Source organism: Hoplias malabaricus, chromosome 6 (assembly GCF_029633855.1).
Source record: "Hoplias malabaricus isolate fHopMal1 chromosome 6, fHopMal1.hap1, whole genome shotgun sequence".
Classification (NCBI taxonomy): domain Eukaryota; kingdom Metazoa; phylum Chordata; class Actinopteri; order Characiformes; family Erythrinidae; genus Hoplias; species Hoplias malabaricus.
In genome coordinates this window covers 2,181,907-2,203,061 of record NC_089805.1, presented here as the reverse complement: position 1 = coordinate 2,203,061, position 21,155 = coordinate 2,181,907, and the positions used below count along the sequence as shown (strand labels likewise).

The 21,155-nt window shown below is 40.2% G+C and overlaps 2 protein-coding genes across 2 annotated transcripts in view; one reads left to right on the top strand and one right to left on the bottom strand.

Annotated features, from left to right (window-relative positions):
• Positions 1–10,762, top strand: part of srebf2 (sterol regulatory element binding transcription factor 2) — a 23,904-nt gene extending 13,142 nt beyond the window's left edge. The window contains exons 11-20 of the mRNA XM_066673883.1: positions 533–782; positions 941–1,110; positions 1,278–1,449; positions 2,130–2,247; positions 2,475–2,584; positions 3,522–3,654; positions 4,830–4,995; positions 5,320–5,496; positions 5,665–5,770; positions 7,416–10,762. Of these exons, the coding sequence (XP_066529980.1) occupies positions 533–782; positions 941–1,110; positions 1,278–1,449; positions 2,130–2,247; positions 2,475–2,584; positions 3,522–3,654; positions 4,830–4,995; positions 5,320–5,496; positions 5,665–5,770; positions 7,416–7,621 (1,608 nt within the window). The 3' untranslated portion in view covers positions 7,622–10,762. The remainder of the gene's footprint in view (positions 1–532; positions 783–940; positions 1,111–1,277; positions 1,450–2,129; positions 2,248–2,474; positions 2,585–3,521; positions 3,655–4,829; positions 4,996–5,319; positions 5,497–5,664; positions 5,771–7,415) is intronic.
• LOC136699389 (uncharacterized) overlaps positions 7,486–21,155 on the bottom strand; it is a 26,331-nt gene continuing 12,661 nt past the window's right edge. The window contains exons 8-16 of the mRNA XM_066674086.1: positions 21,030–21,110; positions 20,613–20,729; positions 18,957–19,118; positions 15,561–15,680; positions 15,241–15,306; positions 14,674–14,761; positions 14,150–14,254; positions 8,830–8,914; positions 7,486–7,623 (exon numbers count right to left, since the gene is read on the bottom strand). Of these exons, the coding sequence (XP_066530183.1) occupies positions 20,689–20,729; positions 21,030–21,110 (122 nt within the window). The 3' untranslated portion in view covers positions 7,486–7,623; positions 8,830–8,914; positions 14,150–14,254; ... (3 more) ...; positions 18,957–19,118; positions 20,613–20,688. The remainder of the gene's footprint in view (positions 7,624–8,829; positions 8,915–14,149; positions 14,255–14,673; positions 14,762–15,240; positions 15,307–15,560; positions 15,681–18,956; positions 19,119–20,612; positions 20,730–21,029; positions 21,111–21,155) is intronic.

Sequence of the window (21,155 nt, the reverse complement as noted above, 5' to 3'; positions counted from 1 at the left end):
AACACCACCACCTCCCACTTGCTGGTATCAGCCTACGTACTGGTCTCCAGCCTGCAGAGATAAATACTTGTGGTGTAGTCGCGTATTGTTTGTGTTTTTTTGGACTGAACACAGCTCTTAGTTCTCACAGTATTTCTAGTGGCATGTTCAGCTTTCGCTTCAGATTCTTGTCAGCCACCGACCCAAAGAGCATTGGAACCCCTCGAGGTAATGTTACGAGGTGCCGTAGTGAGTTGGACAAATGTGAAATTTGCTGTAATTTCAGATATTTTACAAGAAGCGTGTTTTGCTGGAGCTCTGCATTTTTGGTGATTGACAGGTCTCTCTGGCCAGTCAACTCTCTGCAGGGTTTACACGTCATGACTTAGTACCTACACTGCTCGTTTTGAACCCTAAGCAAGCAGGATTTAAAAAATGATCTGGTTCCAGGTGCCACATTTGCCCAGTGGAAAAGCAAAAGAGTCGAGTTGTGTAGGTCCATGCAGTGAAAAACTGCTATCAGACATTTATTCTGTTTTTCCCTTTCTCTCAGGGCGATTACAGCGCTGCAGTGGTCAGTTTAGAGACGTGTCTTTCCATTTTATCCCGTGCACTACCCTCCACGAATTTTGACCTAGCCTGCTCGCTCTCCTGGAATCTGATTCGTTACTGCCTGCACAGACCCGCCCCCTTTGGCTGGCTGGTGCGTCTGGTTGGTGCAAAGCACGAGGGGGAAGAGTCTCAGACTAGCTCCAGAGATGCGGCTCTGGTCTACCATCAACTTGGCAAACTGCAGCTGACAGGTGTGTGTTTCAAACAAAGTCAATTCAACCTATTTCTGTGGCACTCATCTGTAGGTGGGGCATATTTTAAAGTCCCAGTCTCCTACTGTGAAATATACGATTTCTCAGGTGATGGTGTTTTATTTATTCCTTGGGTTAAAACACCTGTCTGTTTGCAGGTAAAATGTCAGACCGCAGCACATTATGGGGTGTCTGTGTGTGTCTGAATGCGGCGAATCTGAGTGAAAGTGCACGGGGGAAGATGAACCCTACTGAGCATGCTCAGATTTACATTTCCACTGCCATCGCACTGCGAGCTGCACTGGGAAACCACCTCAGCTATCTACCAGTGAGTATGCACACACATAATTACAGAATATATTTAACAGAAAAGTACTTTGCTTTATTTTAATTTTTTGACAAAACCTGTTGTATAATCATTATACAAAAAAACAACTGGAATGAATGTTTACAACATGTGCACAACAATGTGTTCCGCTCCTATTTCTCACTCAGGGATATCTGTTGAGTTGTGCTGAAAGTTTAATTGGTCAGTCAGACTCCAAGCCACTCCCAGATAGCCTGCGCTGGCTCTTCACCCCATTGGGCAGGCAGTTTTTCCTGAGCTGTGATTGGTCAGTGAAGCCGGAGAGCAGTGGTGGTGTTTACACCTCCAAAAGAGAACAAGGTAAATTTCAGTTACCACATAATACACATGCTCCCACAAACAGACAGATTAATTTAGACTAGTAATAGAAAATAGAATGGAATATAAAACATTTTAAATAAATAACTAATTAAAATTTGAGTATATGAAAGCATTGCTTTTATAAGCAACACTTTACAAAACATCTATATTTAAAGGAAGTGAAGTCACTTACTGGAAAATGGTGAATTTCAAAATAAATACACAAGGACATCTCACTTAAAATCTACAAATGGCTTCAAAGCAAATATATGAATAATAGAATTCTGGAAACCCCTTGAAAAATCTCTCTTTCAAGACAAAATCTTGATAGTTGTGTCCAGTTTAGCTGAACATAGATATCAAAAACAACCCACCACATGTGAGTGGGGGATCTGATGCTTAGATATTTTCAGTAACCACAAAGAACATGACATGTATTCAGCTAGTGGTTGGTGTGGTACAGTGGTAACACCATTGACTCACATGGGAGAGACCTGTGTTCGATTCCAAGTCTGTGCTACCCCAATAAGAGTCCTTGAGCAAGACAGCATTGGCCTACCTGTAATACCAGTAACCTTGTAAGTTCTAGTTAAGAGCATATGCTTTAAATGTAAATGTAGCTACTTAACACGAGTAGAACTTCTACTTAATTATTTTTGTACATCTGTGTGTTTATGTAGCGGATCCCATTGCACAGCTACATCGCAGTTTCTGTGAGAAGCTTCTGGAAAGAGCTGTGCATACTCTCATCCAACCACACACTGATACAGAGACGAGCAAACGCAGGGAGGAGAGCGGGTATATACACACACACACAAATCATGATTAGGAATGTGATGTGTATTCTCCTTGTCTGCATGTTTAATGAATTTGAATGTTTTATAACATCACATATGACACAAATAATGATTGTGTCTAATGATGATAAATTTTAAAATGTAGACCACATCTCTTTCTATGTCCTGGATTGGGGAAAATAAATATTAATATCACTTACCTTATTCTCTCTATTGTTGCCTCTGTAGAGAGTTCAGTGGTGTGTTAGAGTTTTTGCAGCTATTGAACAACTGTACAGAAGACTCAGCCTCTCCTACTCCACCCTTCCCTGCTGTGGCCAATCACATCACAACACCAGGTACAATGTGCACAGCATCCAAGATAGAAATATCAGAAGCCTACAACATCAACGGGATATAGAATGATCTTTTAGAGAATCTTTTGAGACGTGAATGAATTAATGTCTGTAATTCCTGCCTTTCACAGTTGATTGGCTGGAAGATTAATACTAATCTTTAAAGGCTAAGCACCACTTAATGGACCTCCATGAATATTCCACTTTATTGTAGTTACTGACAGATATAAGTATGAATTAAAATGAAAATAGCAGCTTAATTTGCTTTAAAACAAATTATTATTATTATTATTAAATTGACGGAAAAACCCGAGCTCTCTACGGAAATTCTTGAACGCAACTGTGACGTCACTGGAGGACAACAGCTGAACAACGCCGCGGTAAAACACCGTTATGACTGACTGTTATGACAGTATCTAGCTAAATAACCAACATTATTCATGACAATAGCCTAGCAATAAGCTAAACTCAAATTTAGAAGTACCGTTATTCTTGTAAATGTGATCGAACTCGAATTCATCCGACACTATAAACCTCCGTAATGCAGCTACGTAGCCGAGTATAATCTGAGCACCGAGTTTAGCGAGTCAAGCTAACGCTAACTAACACCAACTAAAACAGGCGAAGTGAGTGTCCTTACCCTGTTTACCTCCATGTTACAGAGGCTCTTGAACACCTTTCGTTGGTGTCCTTACATGCCCATATTGTTGGAAAAGCGCCAGTGAAATGAGCTACAGATAACGGAGTGAGCGGATGGTCCTTTCCAAAGTGCCCGTTTAAAGTGGACAAATTTAGTCCATTTTCTGGATATTTTGGGATCTTTGGGCCATTTGTTCACAGATGTCCCACTGTAATATAGCTGGTGCTTAGCCTTTAAGGAAATTCCTTTATATTTTTAACTTACTTGTACATTGGTCCTGTTTTCCCATGCTCTTGCCAGTGGGAGACCCTGTGTGTCGCTGGTGGGCATCCATCCTGAAGGCGTCTGTTCATTGGCTGCAGGGTGATGATGCATCTGTGAAGTCACTGCTGGCAGATGTAGAGCGAATGCCCAGGGCACTGCACTCAATAGAGTGAGTATTTCTTAAGTAGTTCACATGTGTTTCTGTCTGTTCCAATAGAGAAGAAAAAATAAGAGGTTTTAAAGAATGATAGCACTAAATTATGTATTACTTGGACCATGACAACAGGAGAATGCTCTATGACTGGACTGTAGGTGCTTTGCTGATTAAACATTCAGGGAGAGAGTTAACATCAAACACAGTGAAGCTTGGACACAACTTTAATTGAGAAAATTGCAGCAGACAGCTAACAGCTCAGACACTAAAACCTAGCCTAGTTTTGCCGGACAACCATTAGCCATGTAGCTATTGTAACAGGTGTTTCTGGCATTTCAAAAACAGAAAAGCCCTAAATACACACTCATTGGAAGGTCTGGAGAAGCTGTGGTGCTTCATATCAATGTCTTTGTTTACATGTGATTGTACTAGAGGTGGGCGGCTTGATCCAAATATCGATACTCAAGATTTGACATTGTGTTGATATTAAGAATTACAATTCATTATATATTCAATGTAACGCGTTAAAGCACGTGAAGTTTAATGTGGTTGTAAGCAACTATATGGAGTTTTATAAACACTTACGGCACAAAATGTCTCCCCACCACTTCCCTTTACAATATTTCAGGCAAAGACACACGTGAAATAATACAGAGTTCCAAGCCGTCTTCAGAGTCAAACACAGCCCCAGAAACACACAGAAAAGGAGCTGTGTTCCTGTTTCATTTCCTATATGAAAGTTTGTAAATTACCCTTCCCAGCTCCACTGGGCGCTAACGCTGCATGAGACTCTGAGCTCTTTTTTAAGTTACTGAACCCCAACACACCCAGAGATGAAGCCACAGTTCGTGTTGAAGAACCTACTGTTCTTTGGTTCCAGCTCAGGATAAGTTTTTTTTGCGTGCCAGTTTGTCAGTGGAAGCATGCCAAATAGTTCCAAATTTAGTTCACAAACTGGAACTGTTCTTTTTCCTCATTGGTGGAAAAGTGCTATGTGAAAAATGGCTGAAATAACGATTCTACTCATGCATGCCTGTTTCAACATTAGGAGTCAGTCTGTAAGGGAAAATGCCTCTTCTAGGTCGACCTGGTAGGTCTCAGTATCTTGCTGTACATGCTGCTGTCATTAGCTATTGTGTGTTAAGTGTTAATTCTGTTTTTTTTTTTGTGTGTGTGTGTGTGTGTGTTAGCCACCCATTGCCAAAGGCTGTGCTGGCACTGTGTAAGGCAGTACAGATGAGTGTGTCTCCACAGAAAGGAGAGGGAACTCTGAGCTGCCTGACATACTGTGATCGGGCCAGTGCTTACCTGCACACCAGCCTCTCTCACACACACACCTACACCTGGCTACACAAGGTACACCTATACACACTACCTGCTCTCACTTAATGTTCTATAAATGTGCCGATGTTAACCTATGGCATTGTGTTTGTAAAATCGTGTGTGTGTGTGTGTGTGCAGTAATTGACGGAGGTGGCTGTGGTGCATTGTAGTTGCATTGCATGATGCTGCAGCCCAGTGCAATGTTTCTGCAGTGCAAAACAGAGGCCTACCATATACCTCCCTACACACTCTCACACACATTCACTCACACTGTATATTTACAAACACACATGCTCACCATACACACGGGCACACTCATAGCAAATCGCACATTCCCTGTTTGTGTTTCTCTGGCAGGGAATGGAGCTGCTGATGTGTGACCTCCTCCTGACCCTGAGAACCAGTTTATGGCAGAGAGGAAGTGGAGCTAATGGAGAACCAGGCCCTGCCCCAAGCTCACAACTGGCAGGATTCCAGAGGGACCTGAGTTCTCTACGTAAATTAGCACAGGGTTTCCCCCAGGCCCAGCACAAGGTAATGCTAGCACTTAAATATTTGTCATTAACATAAATTCTGCAACCTCTAATACCTCATGGTTTGTCCCTAATACTGCAGCTTAGACCTGAAATACCTCAAAGACAGATTTTCAAACTGTAAGCAATAAGGATGAGTCTCACTCTCTCTTGTTCTTTCGTACTCTAGGTGTTTTTGCATGAGACTACTGTGAGGTTAATGGCAGGGGCAAGCCCAACTCGTACACACCAATTGTTGGAGCACAGCCTGCGCAGAAGAACACACCCTTATACAGGTTTGTGTTTTTGTTTGAGTCCTCTATCTCCACTTGTAAAGGCCACTTTTAATTAATTTTTTAAAATAATGTTTGCTCACAATTCGTTAGCTTAGCGTCAGTAAAGTTGAAAATAAACATCCAGGCGGCTCAGACAGACATGCCAGGCTCATGGCAGAGAAGCGGCAAAGAGAGCTCTACATTTTGAAAATCATGATGAGGATATAGCTTTATTCCTGCTCTTTAGGTGGGTAATATAGACTAATTTTTGTGATTAATTAAGGTGGAATTCACGATAAATTCAGAAGGCTGCTTAAAGCATGTAAACAAAGACTGAACGTTCTAGAAAACTAAACAACTCATGTGAGAAAGTTTCAAAGATAATTCAAACTGTGAATAAAAACATACAGTTCCACCTTAGACACAGAGCATCTGAACGTAAACAAACAAGAGAGAACAGCACTTCCCCACAAGTGTATTCACAGGGAGAACACACTACACTCCTCACAGACAGTCACCCGGAGGAAACCCACACAGACACAGAAAGAACACTCCACGCTCCTCACAGTCAGTCACCCGGCGGAAACCCACACAGACACAGAAAGAACACTCCACGCTCCACACGGACAGTCACCCGGAGAAAACCCACGCGGACACAGGGAGAACACACCACACTCCTCACAGACAGTCACCCGGAGGAAACCCACGCAGACACAGAAAGAACACTCCACGCTCCTCACAGACAGTCACCCGGAGGAAACCCACGCAGACACAGAAAGAACACTCCACACGGACAGTCACCCGGACACAGGGAGAACACTCCACACTCCTCACGGAGGAAACCCACGCAGACACAGGGAGAACACTCCACACTCCTCACGGACAGTCACCCGGAGGAAACCCACGCCGACACAGGGAGAACACTCCACACTCCTCACAGACAGTCACCCGGAGGAAACCCACGCAGACACAGGGAGAACACACTACACTCCTCACAGACAGTCACCTGGAGTGGGAATCTAACCCACAACTTCCAGGCCCCTGGAGCTGTGTGACTGCAACACTACCTGCTGTGCCACCGTGCTGCCCCATTTCTCAAAATTTATTGTGAAAAATATATTTTAGTTTTATATATTCAGTTACTTCATTGGGTTTTCACCCAGGGTTCATGGGTATACTTACCTTGACTGGAGTGGAACTCCTGTTCCATCACATACAGGTCCTTCGAGCATTTGATAAGCTTCCTGAATACTTTCTAATGCGTCCAGCTGGCGGCATGCGAGGCAGGTAGACCCAGGATCGGCTATAGAGATTATATCTCCTGTATGCCCTGGGGAAACATGGGGAACCACTAGAAAATAGCTGGTGGAAGTTGCAGAAGACAGAGATACCTGGCCTTCTTTGATAGCTCTGTTGTCACTGTGATCCTGATATGGATTAAGTGGAAATATAAATTAACATTTTGAGCGTAAACACATGACCATGCACATAATGTTTTTTTTTTTTTTTTTTCCCCTCTTTTGGACTTCAGTAACTTGGTAATAATAAATATATTTTATGACTTGGAGACAATTTATGGACAGTTTCTATACATGTACTACATTGCATAAGTTATTTCCATTGTAACCTTGTGATTTTTCCATGTTGTTTCTCTCTGTGCCTTCAGAGGGCGCATGTGTAGCGGGTGAGAGGGAGAGAGCCCATGCAATTCTGCTGGCCTTCAGCCACTTACCCGTGCCTCTGCTGACCCCACCCGGACACCGTGCTCACATGCTGGCAGAGGCTAAACGCACTCTGGAGAGAGTGGGGGACCGCCGTACGCTTACAGACTGCCAACATATCCTGCTGAGGGGGACCACCATCACGTCATAAACCTGTACACAAACACACACATACTATACTGTATATAGTGAGATCAATCTGTGTACAGTTACTAACATCCTCTGAGCTGACCATCTCAGCTGAGCTTGAACCTTTCAGGAAATGTAATTAGGACAAGCAGATGTTAGGCCTGATTTTATGCTTGAAGCACTTTCTGAGAAGTGGAGGATTTAAAAGTGAACAAGGCTCAAAACAAGCTGTTGATTTATCTCTAGAAGGAATGTCAGTGGCTTTTTATGTTTCACAGTTAAATAATAATAATACACCAGATATCATAATTCCTGTTTTAGACACATTCATTCATTATCTGTAAGCGCTTATCCAATTCAGGGTCGCGGTGGGTCCGGAGCCTACCCAGAATCACTGGGCGCAAGGCAGGAACACACCCTGGAGGGGGCGCCAGTCCTTCACAGGATGACTGTTGATAGGAAATTAGAATTGGCTTATTTAAATATGGAGTAAAAAAATGTTTTACTGCTAAAGCAGTAGATTTTATACGGTATTTATAGGCTGTATGGTAACAGTAAAATTCCCACTGTTTCTGACTGGGGTTGCAGCATAAAATCTGATGCAGATTTTCTGTACAGTCCGAGTGTTCTGATTATTTGGGTGATTTGAATAAATGTCTCCCTGTTTTCACAGGAATCTTTAGCTGGACACCAGAGAGCCTGTGTTAAAGATGTAGAACATGTTTTTTGAACTCGTTGCTCATGTTTTGCCAAAAATATCTTCAGCACAAGCAGCAATTACTGTTAAATTTTTTTTTGCATCATTTAAAGAGACAAAACAATCATGAACACACACCTGCAAAACCTGGCTGTACACGAGTGTAATAACTGGTCATCATTTTAAACAAGTTCTGAAAATATTTCCCTAATCTGAGATGGTCAGTTGCAGAGGGTTGATTACTGAAGTCAGATTACTGCGCTTCACCTATGTACACACAGCACTGCTGAGCTGACACACACACACACACAAAACATACACAGAAACATTGTGTGCTCAGGCTCGGGGCCTTACTAATAGGAATCTCCATGTTATATAGTGAACCCCCACCCCACCTCCCACACACACCGACCAGGACAAAGGTTCTAGATCATTTATGCAATATTAACAAACACTCTCACATTAACACCATATAGAGGAAGTTGGCTGAGAAGGTTTGGTTAGAATCAGAACCCTGTCATAGCCCTATCTACCTCACACATGCGTACACACACAGGTCTAGGCTTCATCAGACTCTCACACTCACCCACCCACTCTGCACACTGCATGAAGACAGACCTGCAACACAAACACACACATGAAGAGAGAGAGAATAGGAACTTCTTTTACATACAGTACTGTGCAAAAACGAGAGACTAACATTAAATACAAGTTATTCTCATTTCAGAAGATTTTTCTGAGAAAGTTAAATACAGGATTTCGCAGAACTAGAGGTCTGTTGAAGTTACAGAAAATGTTGGACTCTAAAGAACCAAGCAGAAGTTTATAGAGCATAAATACCACCACCAGATAAACAACACACAAACCTTTTATCATTGATGGCAAATAAAAAGCTCCACTTTTGAATTCCTGTGTTCCTAATCCTAAGAAGAGAACTAGCACCCAATGCAAAGTAGTGTTCTGAAAAGAAACAAACCTGTAATGAAGACAATGTGGACATAATAATATAAAGTATGTATACATATTTATATGAAATATTTTTTAGGATATTCATTCATTATCTGTAACCCTTATCCAGTTCAGGGTAGTGGTGGGTCCAGAGCCTCCCTGGAATCATTGGGCGCAAGGCAGGAATACACCCTGGAGGGGGCGCCAGTCCTTCACAAGGCCACACACACCTACGGACACTTTTTTGAGTTGCCAATCCACCTACCAATGTGCGTTTTTGGACTGTGGGAGGAAACCCACGCAGACACAGGGAGAACACACCACACTCCTCACAGACAGTCACCCGGAGGAAACCCACACAGACACAGGGAGAACACACCACACTCCTCACAGACAGTCACCCGGCGGAAACCCACACAGACACAGGGAGAACACACTACACTCCTCACAGACAGTCACCTGGAGGAAACCTACGCAGACACAGGGAGAACACACCACACTCCTCACAGACAGTCACCTGGAGCTGTGTGACTGCGACACCTACCTGCTGCTCCACCGTGCCGCCTTTTTTTTTTTTAGGATATGTGTAATTTATATTAATTATGTTTGGCACCCCCCCTCACGATAAAAACTTTGTCAAGGGTTTCATATACGTTTTGACTAGAATTAAGTAAATTACTCTGGATTTTGCACTGTACTGTACATTATACATAAATATTATATAATTATATTCATAGTACACATATAATGCATCACCTATTATTGAAATATCAGCTTATAGCGTCTTATTTATTAGATTTATGTCACCCACGTTCACTCAAAACATGCACAGCTGATTGTATATAAACTGTACATAGCAATGTAGAGACCAAAGTCTTAAAGTTTAGTGGGATCACTTCACTAGGACTTGAGGAAAAAAAAAAGAAATGAGCTGGGGCAATCGATGGTGTACAGGTAGAAAATAAAGTTTGTGGAACTCTGACAGATATTTTTTTTTTTTAATGTTTCACTTTGTCAGGAGGTTTTGTTTGTTTTTGTTTTTTAAATTTGGTGGTGTTGCCCTGCGGAGCCACCATGTATGTCTCTGGGAATTTAAGGCGCTGTTTATTAGCCACAAATCAGCTGGATTTGTTTGTTTATTTGTATTTTTCTTTTTCTTCCTGTCGTCCTCCTGCTCTTTGATGCAGAAATAACAGCAGAGGATTTTGAGTTATAAATTGTTATACTGTTTTTGCAGAAGAAAAAGCTGCTTGTATGTATGGGAAACATTTAACAGATGTATTACTTTTTGTGGATTTGAATGCTTTTAACTACACCTTTTAAGCTATAAGTTTATTTAGAGTGTTTGCATTTGAATGTGTGTATACTTTTAAAGCCCTATAATAATTGATAATGCTGGTGGATTTTCTGCTGAATTGTGTTACATTTTGCTCCTCTTTATATGTGTTTATTTTACTTTATTCCTGGTTATTACTCTTTTTTTGTAATAAAACAGCAACAACACACCCGAGTTTGTGCCTGTCTTGGTGCTTTAGCTTGTGACGCAGTTGGGGCTTTTAAATAAACGAAGGTTGATTTAGACAACAGTAACTAAATGGACCCATTCTGATATTTGTCACAGCTTTCACTGTGTTCAGGCATTTCTGGTGGGAAGTACTTTCTTCATCCATTATCTGTAAGCTCCTATCCAGTTCAGGGTCGTGGTGGGCCCAGAGCCTAACTGGAATCATTGGGCGCAAGGCGGGAACACACCCTGGAGGGGGCACCAGTCCTACACAGGGCAACACACACACACACACACACCTACGGACACTTTTGAGTCGCCAATCAACCTACCAACGTGGGAGGAAACCCATGCAGACACAGGGAGAAACACTGGGTGCAAGGTAGTAACAGACTATAGACAAGGCACCAGACCATCACAGGGCAACACATGCTCACCTATGGATACTTACACACTTTATATTTATACTTTTTTGGCAGAATACCTTCCCAAGCAGACATGGAGAGATCACAACAAACACGCCACAGACAGTGACCTGAGCAGGGACTGAACCCAAAACTCCAGGACCCCCAGCAACACTACAGCAATGATCCAATATCTTTTTTTTTTACAGTCTTCAGTTCAGAAATATAGAGACTGTCAAGTGCAGAAAAGAGGAACACACTCATGACTGGAATAGCCCTCTCTAGTGGTGATGCTGACAAAAACATGCATTTTCAGCCCATTATTCAGCTTTACAAGAAAATCTGCTGACTGAATGAGACCAATCAGATTCTAGATCGTTCGATGATGAGAAGCAGTCTGTTAATGGAGATTAAATCATCTTTAAACTTATCCTATTAATCTTGGTTCATTACACCTACTTATTCCCACTGATTTATCAGCTATTATACAGCACAAATACATCACAGAGAACACTGGGCCTCATTCTTGAAATGCAGCAAAACGAATTAGCGCGTAAATCATTTGTAAATTTTTTTTTTCGTAAATATCCGGATTCATCACAATGTTCCTAGTATCAAATTCTTCGTAGGTAGGAACTAGGGTGACCAGACGTCCTCTTTTTTAAACTTGAAAAAATGTCCGGGTGGAATTTCACAAACGTCCTGGATTTTGATTTTTTCTAGAGCTTACATAGAACTTCGAGAAGTTTAGTTCACAAACTAGTCCCGCCCTCCCCTACTCCGATTGGTTCCCCCCCCACACACACACACCCCAAAGACGTGTCCATCTCAGATCTGGTCACCCTATATAAATGAAATTTACACCTGCTCCAGAAAATGCGTAAAGAGTGCGTAATGTCTGAAAGATGCTGAAAGTACAGCAATTCCTTGCTGAATTATTTTGTAACTCATAGAAAATTACTTAATGTGGACCATTGTAATATAAACGAGTTTAATGTCTGTAACCTGTGTAATCGGCCGATTAAACAGAATTTTAGACAAAATGCCACATTTTTGCATTTTTCATTCACAATATATTTTACAAATTTTTCATTCATCAGGTTCTTTTGTTATTCTTTATAAATTAGTTTAGTAAATCTTTTGAAACCAGCAAAAAGAAAAGTGTGTGCAAAAGATCTTCCATTCATACAATTAAAATTGACGAGGCCTTCATAATAAAAGTGCCAAAATATTGACTGAAAATCCCAATTTTTTTTATAATATTTGATTTAGCCCATTTAAAATATATGTAATAAACGACACCATCTGTTATTGTATCATGATAGAATAAACATACAATTTTGATTTCAACATGCAAGGTGACCTGCACAGTGCATTAAAAAAATTCCTATTTTATTTAATCGCCATGATTTACAGAGAACCTGATCCATGGGGAAAAGCTTTGCTTGAGCTAGTACACACTGACCTATCTGGTCTTATAGATCCAGTAGCAAAAGATGGCATTAGATGTGGTGGTGTTTTACAGATGATTACTCAGGTGCAGTGTTTGTGTATTTTTTGAAATCTAAGAGTGACACCATTAAAGCTACTGAGCAATTCTTGGCTGATTCTTCCCCATATGAAACAGTAAAATGTATTCATTCAAATAATGCTACAGACTTCACAACTAGAGATTTTCAGTCATTGCGTAGTGAGAAGGGAATAAGGCGTGAAACTTCAGCACCTTACTCACCACACCAAAATGGTGAAATGAGAGAAAATTTATGGCATGAATTTGGGGTCAAAATCGTCTTAATTCTAACGGCTGGACACGTAAAAATATTGTGTCCAGATGTAAAATATGTGCGTGTTCATGTATTCAGATGTATTTCTTTTAAATGTACAGACGTCTGCAGGATTTTTTTTTGTGTACAGACGGCATATTTATACGTCTACAGAGGTTTCTTTACTAGTAAATAATTAATTATTACAAGTGATAATTCAATTTTCCCCATTCATTTTAGTGTGGGAAATATTTTTACTTCTAAAAAATAAATTCTTGATATCCAAATTTCATTTTCACTAGTAACTATTTAATTCTTGATATCCAATTTTTTTCCACTAGTAAAAATTCAATTTCCACTAGAAAAAAATCAATTTATACTAGTAAGAATTTTTTTTTTGATATCAATAAATAAATTGTCAGTGTCACAGTCAAATGTGACACAATAGGCACAGTACTGTCACAGTCACACAGCACCAGGGACCTGGAGGTTGTGGGTTCAAGTTCAGCTGCGTGTGACTGTGACTGAATGAATGAATTAAGCTGCAGGAATGGACCAATACGGGCGGCACGGTGGCGCAGCAGGTAGTGTCGCAGTCACACAGCTCCAGGGGCCTGGAGGTTGTGGGTTCGATTCCTGCTCCTGGTGACTGTCTGTGAGGAGTTGGTGTGTTCTCCCCGTGTCTGCGTGGGTTTCCTCCGGGTGCTCCGGTTTCCTCCCACAGTCCAAAAACACACGTTGCAGGTGGATTGGTGACTCGAAAGTGTCCGTAGGTGTGAGTGTGTGAGTGAATGTGTGTGTGTCTGTGTTGCCCTGTGAAGGACTGGTGCCCCCCTCCAGGGTGTATTCCCGCCTTGCGCCCAATGATTCCAGGTAGGCTCTGGACCCCCCGCGACCCTAAATTGGATAAGCGGTTACAGATAATGGATAATGGAATGGACCAATACCAGCCCGGTTCACTCAGTTGCCATGGTAACAGATAGTGTTCAGGCTGGTGATATATCACAACTCAATACAACAAACAATTTTGGATCGTCACATTCATTCCCACCACAGAGAAGTCCAGCTCAGACCTGAAATTTCTTATAAATCTAAGGACTTAAGCAGCACTTTATTGAACCTGCTCATCTTCTGCATGTTATTTCTTATTTATTAGCAGCTATTTATCATCATTTCTATTGAGAAATGTAGTGTTATCATGATGCTGATGATGCTGATAATTTCGGCTACTTACTCAGAGGTTGGGTGTCGGTGCTTGGGTCCTTCAGGAGGTTCTCCAGCAAATTCACAACTTCCCCATCCTCTTCAGTCACACTCATCAGGTCCATCATGATTCCAACTGTTTCATACGAGTAAATATTAACAGTAAATATATTCATCGATATATTTACACAGGTGTCCCCAAAAAACATGAATTTATAAAATAACTAAAGTAACTTAATAGTGGAAGGAAAAACCTTAATTTTCAATGGAATTCAATGTAAAAAGGTGTTATTCAGAGTAATTTTGGAGCGTTTCTATTGGTCCATGATTCATCATGTAATTTTACAGAAAGTGAAAGACAGCTGCTGTGTTCAAATGATTTTCCGTGGCCCCTGCTTTCATAGTTGTGTTGTAATATAGAGTTCAATCAGTGCATTACATTATATTTACATTACAACAATAAATATCTAATATGTGACACTAAATGTACTGCCACCGTGCTGCTCCACAGGGAAATTAATACTTTTATTTTAACATTCAAATGAATATATTTACCCTGTGAAGGATTGGCGCCCCTCCAGGGTGTGTTCCGGTCTTGTGCCCAGTGATTCTGGGTAATCTCCGGACCCACCCTGGCCCCGAACTGGAAAAGGGTTACAGACAATGAATGAATAAATGAATGAATATATTGTGTGTCAAGGTGGAAACAGGTGCTAATGTGTACAGTTATTAACTTTAACTGAGTGTTTATTGGGATAGAACTTCAAAAGCTACACATAAAGCCACGAGAAATGCATTTTAAAGGAATACAATTACACGTAAAAAACAAGCAACAAACAATAAGTTATTTACACATTTTGATCCTGATGTTGTTGCAGCTGTGGATGAAATAGCCCTTACTACCACAAGATGGCGATAACGCTCCATGCATAAGGGACCTCACAGGTGTGATGTGTTATGAAAATGTTTATATTCCTATTGATCAGAACAGTTTCTAACTTGGGGTTTGAACAAAAAATAAAGTAAAAATGTTCCTTTTGAGGAAAAACTATTTAAATATTTTCTTAATATTAGCTGTGTTTGTTGATATTAAACAGAGGAGAGCACAAGGAGGACGCTCACAGTGATGATGATGTTGATGGCGGGGGATGTGATCAGAACCTTAACCTCTGTAAGCAGCAGCTGGAGCTGGAGGTGGACAGAAGACGTCATTATAATAACATTCATGAAAATGTATGAATTCTGTTTATTATCAGCATTAATATGTATTCATTAATATGTTTAACATAATTCAGTGAACATCAGCGCCCACATCAGAGCAGTCACTGAGGCACTGAACATCCTCGTGGACCAGCTCAGACCCCTGAGAGACCACCCTCTGAGTGAGTAAATTACCGTGTAATTCTTTACATTTCACCACAGGAAGAGAGAGAGAAACGTACTGACGAACAGTTCTTGTTGTTGGGTTGTTCTTAGTTGGCTGCTGTGGTATTTTGATGGTATTTTTAATGTAATCTCCCCGGGTAATGAACATTTGAACACCTTTTCTGATAATTACGGACCTGTTACACACATAACAAGGGAAAAGGAAAGAAAGAATATTGACTTTAGCCCAAAAAGGCTCTCATTTCCACAGAGTGTTAGCTACATTGTTGAAAGATGAGTTGAATAATTCTGAAGAATTGATGAGTTGAATGCCACTTAAATGTATTATTTTATTACAGAAGATGAGCTGCGTGCTGCTTGTGTGTACTATTTGTTTTCTTTCCAAGAACTAATTCAGTGAAGTAACTTTTGAAATCTGAACAGAGTCGGAGTCATTATACTCACTCCTCCTTTTCTCAGTTATTTACAGACATTTATGCACACAGTGGCAGAAGGTCACAGCATTCTGTTAATGAATACATCATTGCATTTTTAACCCTATAGACCCTGGTCTGTTGCATTTCTCTTCCAGCCCTCCTTAACGAACTTAGTGAGATATTGATACTGGTCCAACCCCTAAAGGATAAACAACACCAATCTATGGTTGACATGTTCCTTGAATACTATTATGGTATAAAAGTCATACAAACAGTGAGCTACCTATTCTGGCTACTGCTTTATGCGAAGGGAACATTTGAATACTATGATTTGGACGGGTGAGTGAACACTTTTGTCAATATTGTGAATGTGGCAGCAGCGTGTGCTCAGCTGAACAGATCTGTTATCAATAAAAAGAGTTGTCTGTACATATTGTTGACCACACGTGTATCAGCAACTTCTCAATCCTTAACACACAATCTTGTAAAGACAGTTAACAGTGAAGGAAGCACAGAAATATTCCTTACCTTTGTACAGGGCTTGCCATTCAAGCTGTAAATTAGTATTAAAGGGTGCAGGCTGCTATTTGTTGTAAAAGGACTGCTGTCTGCCAACAGAACTCCTGTAATGGCTTCTATCTCTGCCCATGAAATGCTTTTTTAACATGGAAGCTGCATCTCTAAGAAAGTTTTAAGTTCTAAGTTTTTTTTTATCTAACACTTACACAATCATAAACAAAAAGGTCTGCATTTTTGAAAGTTCCATTCAATTTGTAGAGACCTACCTTAATGTTAACTTTTACTACTCGACTTAACACTAACTCTTATCCGTACCATGACCTTAAATCATGTCTTTACTTTAAAATGAAATGATTTATGTGGTAGGGAACAGTTTGTGGGTCTCCACTGTCTGAGTGTTGGATCAGGTTTTGTTCCCCACAGATATAAAATCTGGTGCACACATACATACACAAACAAACACACACACACACACACACACACACACACACACACACACACACACACACAAATTACCTTAGTGAACAAATCCTCAGCTATTTCAGGTACAAATACATTTGTACCACAAGACCACATTCAGTCACTTCGCTTTATAGAGAATTGTAGTCCCTTTTCTCTGTACGACCTGTTTCTGTAATCCAAACCACACATGTACTAAGCACTAAGTTTCCACTGCCCGATGCCAGTTGAGGAGATTCTAACTGCTGAGTGTCAGGAAACTCCACCCATCCTCATCCTGTCAGCTGGAGGCATGTAGAGAGTGTAAAATGCTGCCACAACACCCCCTCATTCTAAACACCTTTTGTAATTGAAGATAAGAGGCAGGTGCTGTAAAGATGTATTTCTGCATTTTTCAAATCAGTTCAGTATAATTTGATTCATCTGTAGCACGGTCACTTCACAAAATCAATCATTACAGAATATTTCTGAACGGAAAACAGAAAAATGCACTTACAATAGAAGCAAATGGGCAAATGCTTTCAGAGGACACATTTTATCAGTCTAATCTTCATTTGGCAGAATAGTAAACTCAGTAATTTTAACATGTCCCCAGGAACACACACATCAGAACAACAGAAACAGTCTTGTGATTTTGGGTAGGCTCAGAAACCACTGCGACCCTTAACTGGATTAGCAGTTACAATGAACGAATGAATGTATAATAATGAAGTGAACACAAACAAATCTTGTCTATTTGAAAATATGTCAACTCTCTCTCTCTCTCAAACACACGAACACATTTAAATGCACATGTCCACACACACCACTTCTCTTACAGCTTAAGATCTAGATATTCCATGAATTAAACATCATACAAAGACACAAACAACAAGTTTACATTGTTGGGATGTCCATTAATTTTGTGTAAAATGATCCCAAATTTAACCTTGACTACTGCCCTTACCCTAATCCTAAGCTTAAAACATGCTTAAGAACAAACTCGGTAGTGAACACTAACTCAAAATTTGCAGAGCAGTTTTAAAAAGCCAAGACTCAACTGCTTTTCTGTTTCTATATCCCAATCCCCATGTTGTCATTTGATATTTTTTATGATTTTTTAGACTTTCAAGAGATCACCCAATTGGTAAGATAAGGTTTTTTTTTTTTGAAAATCACTTGATAACTGTCCATATGAATATTGTAACTAAAAGTGTGTTTAGACTAACAGACATTGTGGTGGTTTTCCCAGATGTGCTTTGGAAAGCCACAGAACACAGCAGCTCCGTCACTTTTGCTGAGTCATGGCTTAGCATAGTTAAATCCTAAATAGAGCCCAGAGGAACCTGTTATTCAGATTATTAACTCCTGATTGGCCAGCCTACCTCCACCTCAGCCAATCAGCTTGAAGCATGAGGAATGTGCAGAATGTCATCAGTTGAAACACTAATGCAGTGGGGCCAAAGAATGGAAATAAATGTAAACAATGCAACAGATGTGTAACATATTTACACCTTGGATAAGTGCACACTATAAAACACAGAGTTAACTACCAGTTCAACAACAAAAAAATGTCACATGTATTTAAATGTACTGTATGATGAAAATTTTAGGAAAATAAAAAAGGGACATAACGGATACATTTTAGTGGTTAGTTGAAATTTCACTATTAGACTAATCTTATTGTGTTCTAATGTCTTTACAAAAGACACCTTTTACAGAGAGCCCACCTGACTCATGTTAATGTTTACAGTAAAAGAAAATAAGCAGCTGATTAAAGGAGGACTCAGGAGGACATTGCTGCACATGGCAGATTAGCACAGTGAGCAATTTCACCTGAACACACAAATCCACATAACAGTAACACACTTGAAACTAATGCATAGTTGTTGATACTACTGCCCATGGTCTCTCCTTTAGTTCCATCTGTATGTGTTGTGTGTGGCCAGGATTTATGTGTATTTTTTCCTGTAACTGAAAGATTAAACACATTGACTGAACAGAAGTGTTTTTTTCTTCAATTGACTGTAGCTATACTGTAGCTTTAAGTTTTAGTCCAGCTGCTGGATGCAGACTTACCATAGGAAGTGCCATATTTAGCTGCTGAAGTTTCTTGAAGGCAGTGAGGGGGGTGAAGGATGAAGGGGTAGAGGGCCGGCCTCATATGAGTGGAGAGGCTCTTTGTTCATCTTTCATCCTCACACTCTCTGAAGCAACACTTCATCACTCTGCATCTAAACTCTGCTGGAAGTAAAAAAGGTAGGAGCTTTTCCAGTTTGTTTAATATCTAGACTGCTGAACAACTAGTACATTACTGTAGTGCACACAATATTTAAGAAAATAAGAAATTAAATAACAAAAATAGCAATAATATTAGAATCAAAACAGAAGAATCATATAACCTCCATTTGCGGCACATGGCAGATTTGCACATAGAGCAATTTCCAAATTGTTCCCAGAAAACACACACACATCAGAATAACAGTAACACACTTGAAACTACGGCATAGTTTTTGATATTATTGCCCATAGCCTTTCTTCAAATCCCATTTGTGTGTGTGTGTGTGTGTGTGTGTGTGGGGACAGCAACTTTGTGTTTTTTAGCTCATTGCATAAACGTTGGAAAGTATATGTGAAATACTTTTAGTTTTTCTAACTTTGTTCTGTTGAGACTGTAGGGCATTCTGGGACAGTTATTTAGGAGAATGAGTGATTCTTAGTGAGCTCTACACTGTGTTTCCTGTTTCAAATGACTATAGAACAGCACAGATATTTGGACAATTTATGCATAGCTTCATTCATTTCTATGGATGACATGGTGGCACAGAGGTACAGAAGTCCCTTACTTCAGTAAAAGTACTATTAATGTAGTCAAGAACTGTTAAAGTTTAATCGTTACTGAGGTTTTTTTACTCGAGTAGATGTACATAAATACATGATCCTAAATTTAATTCAAGGTAAAAATGACAGAAGTCCATTCTCTGCAGAAGAGAACTTTTTTTCTGCTCATTTCGTGTGACATGTGGTGGAAGGCAAAACCTGGGCCAGATTATTTTGCACAGAAAGTATGATACTGCAAACTGCTGTGCAGAACATCTGTGGCTAAGACTAATCTGACCCAAACCACAGAGGGGAACACTGACAGTAACATGTCTAAGTTCATTCAGGATTTGTCTTTATTTACAGGTTGAAAATGAATGGAGTTTGGATCTTTATCATCGGAGCTGCACTGATCCTGTCTTGTCTAACAGCAGCAACAACATTTCCTGCAGGACCATCTTTTCCACCACAAAATGTAAGCAGATTTTTAACAAACAAATGTTACTCCTTTCTTTCTGATTGCTGAGTGCAGATCATTAAGTTTTCCAGTAGCTTCATGGTGTAGAACATACGCTGTTGGGCTTTTTTTTACATAAAACATGTAATTGGATCAGAAGAACTAAGAATTTTGCATATGTCTGTTTAAGGAAAAAGTGTGACAGGTTCTTGTTCAAACCACAACTCAGGTCACTGTCTGTGAGGAGAGTGGTGTTTTACCAAATATGTGCACTATGTAGACCAACAATTACAGGCTGTAGTCCATCTGTAGTTGTGTAATTCTGTTTGCCCCACTTTCACACGGTTCTTAAACGGTCAGGACACTGATGTGGTGCTGTGTTAGTGTGTGTTGTTGTTGTTGGCTTGGTAACACTAAATCTGACACAGCAGTGCAGATGCTTTTTAAAACAGACACACCTTCCCTGTAGTTCTTGTAGATGTAAGCCTGAGGAAGTGGCTCATCTGTTGCTGCACAGTTTGTGTTGGTCGTCCTCTAGTCTTTCTTCTGTGGGCACAGAGTGCCCTCCACTGTTTCTTTTTGTATTGCATCCAAGCAGTTGAATTTTTTCATTTAGAGGATAGACAATCAAAAACAATTAATCACTGACAATCGATTGAAATTTTAAATCATTTTCTAATGAATAAATGTGCAGGCCTCCTATAAGTTGTCCAAAGATTTTAATTATACAGTTAAAAACATGTATCTGTTATCTGCAGAAATTTTGTGGAAATTCATAATTCACATTCATGAATCAGACGATCAAATCTTTGTTTTTATATTTAAATTGACAAACTGGGTTTTTGAACAAAATTTCAGGAACCGCTGGCCCCTACCTTGAACTGTGAGGAGATTTGTTCTGATGGATGCAGTTATCCAGTTCCAGCCGAACCACTCAGATACCAGAAGGACAAAGACTGTGAACAGAGGTGGTTTACAAATGTGAGACCTCTATTTACTCT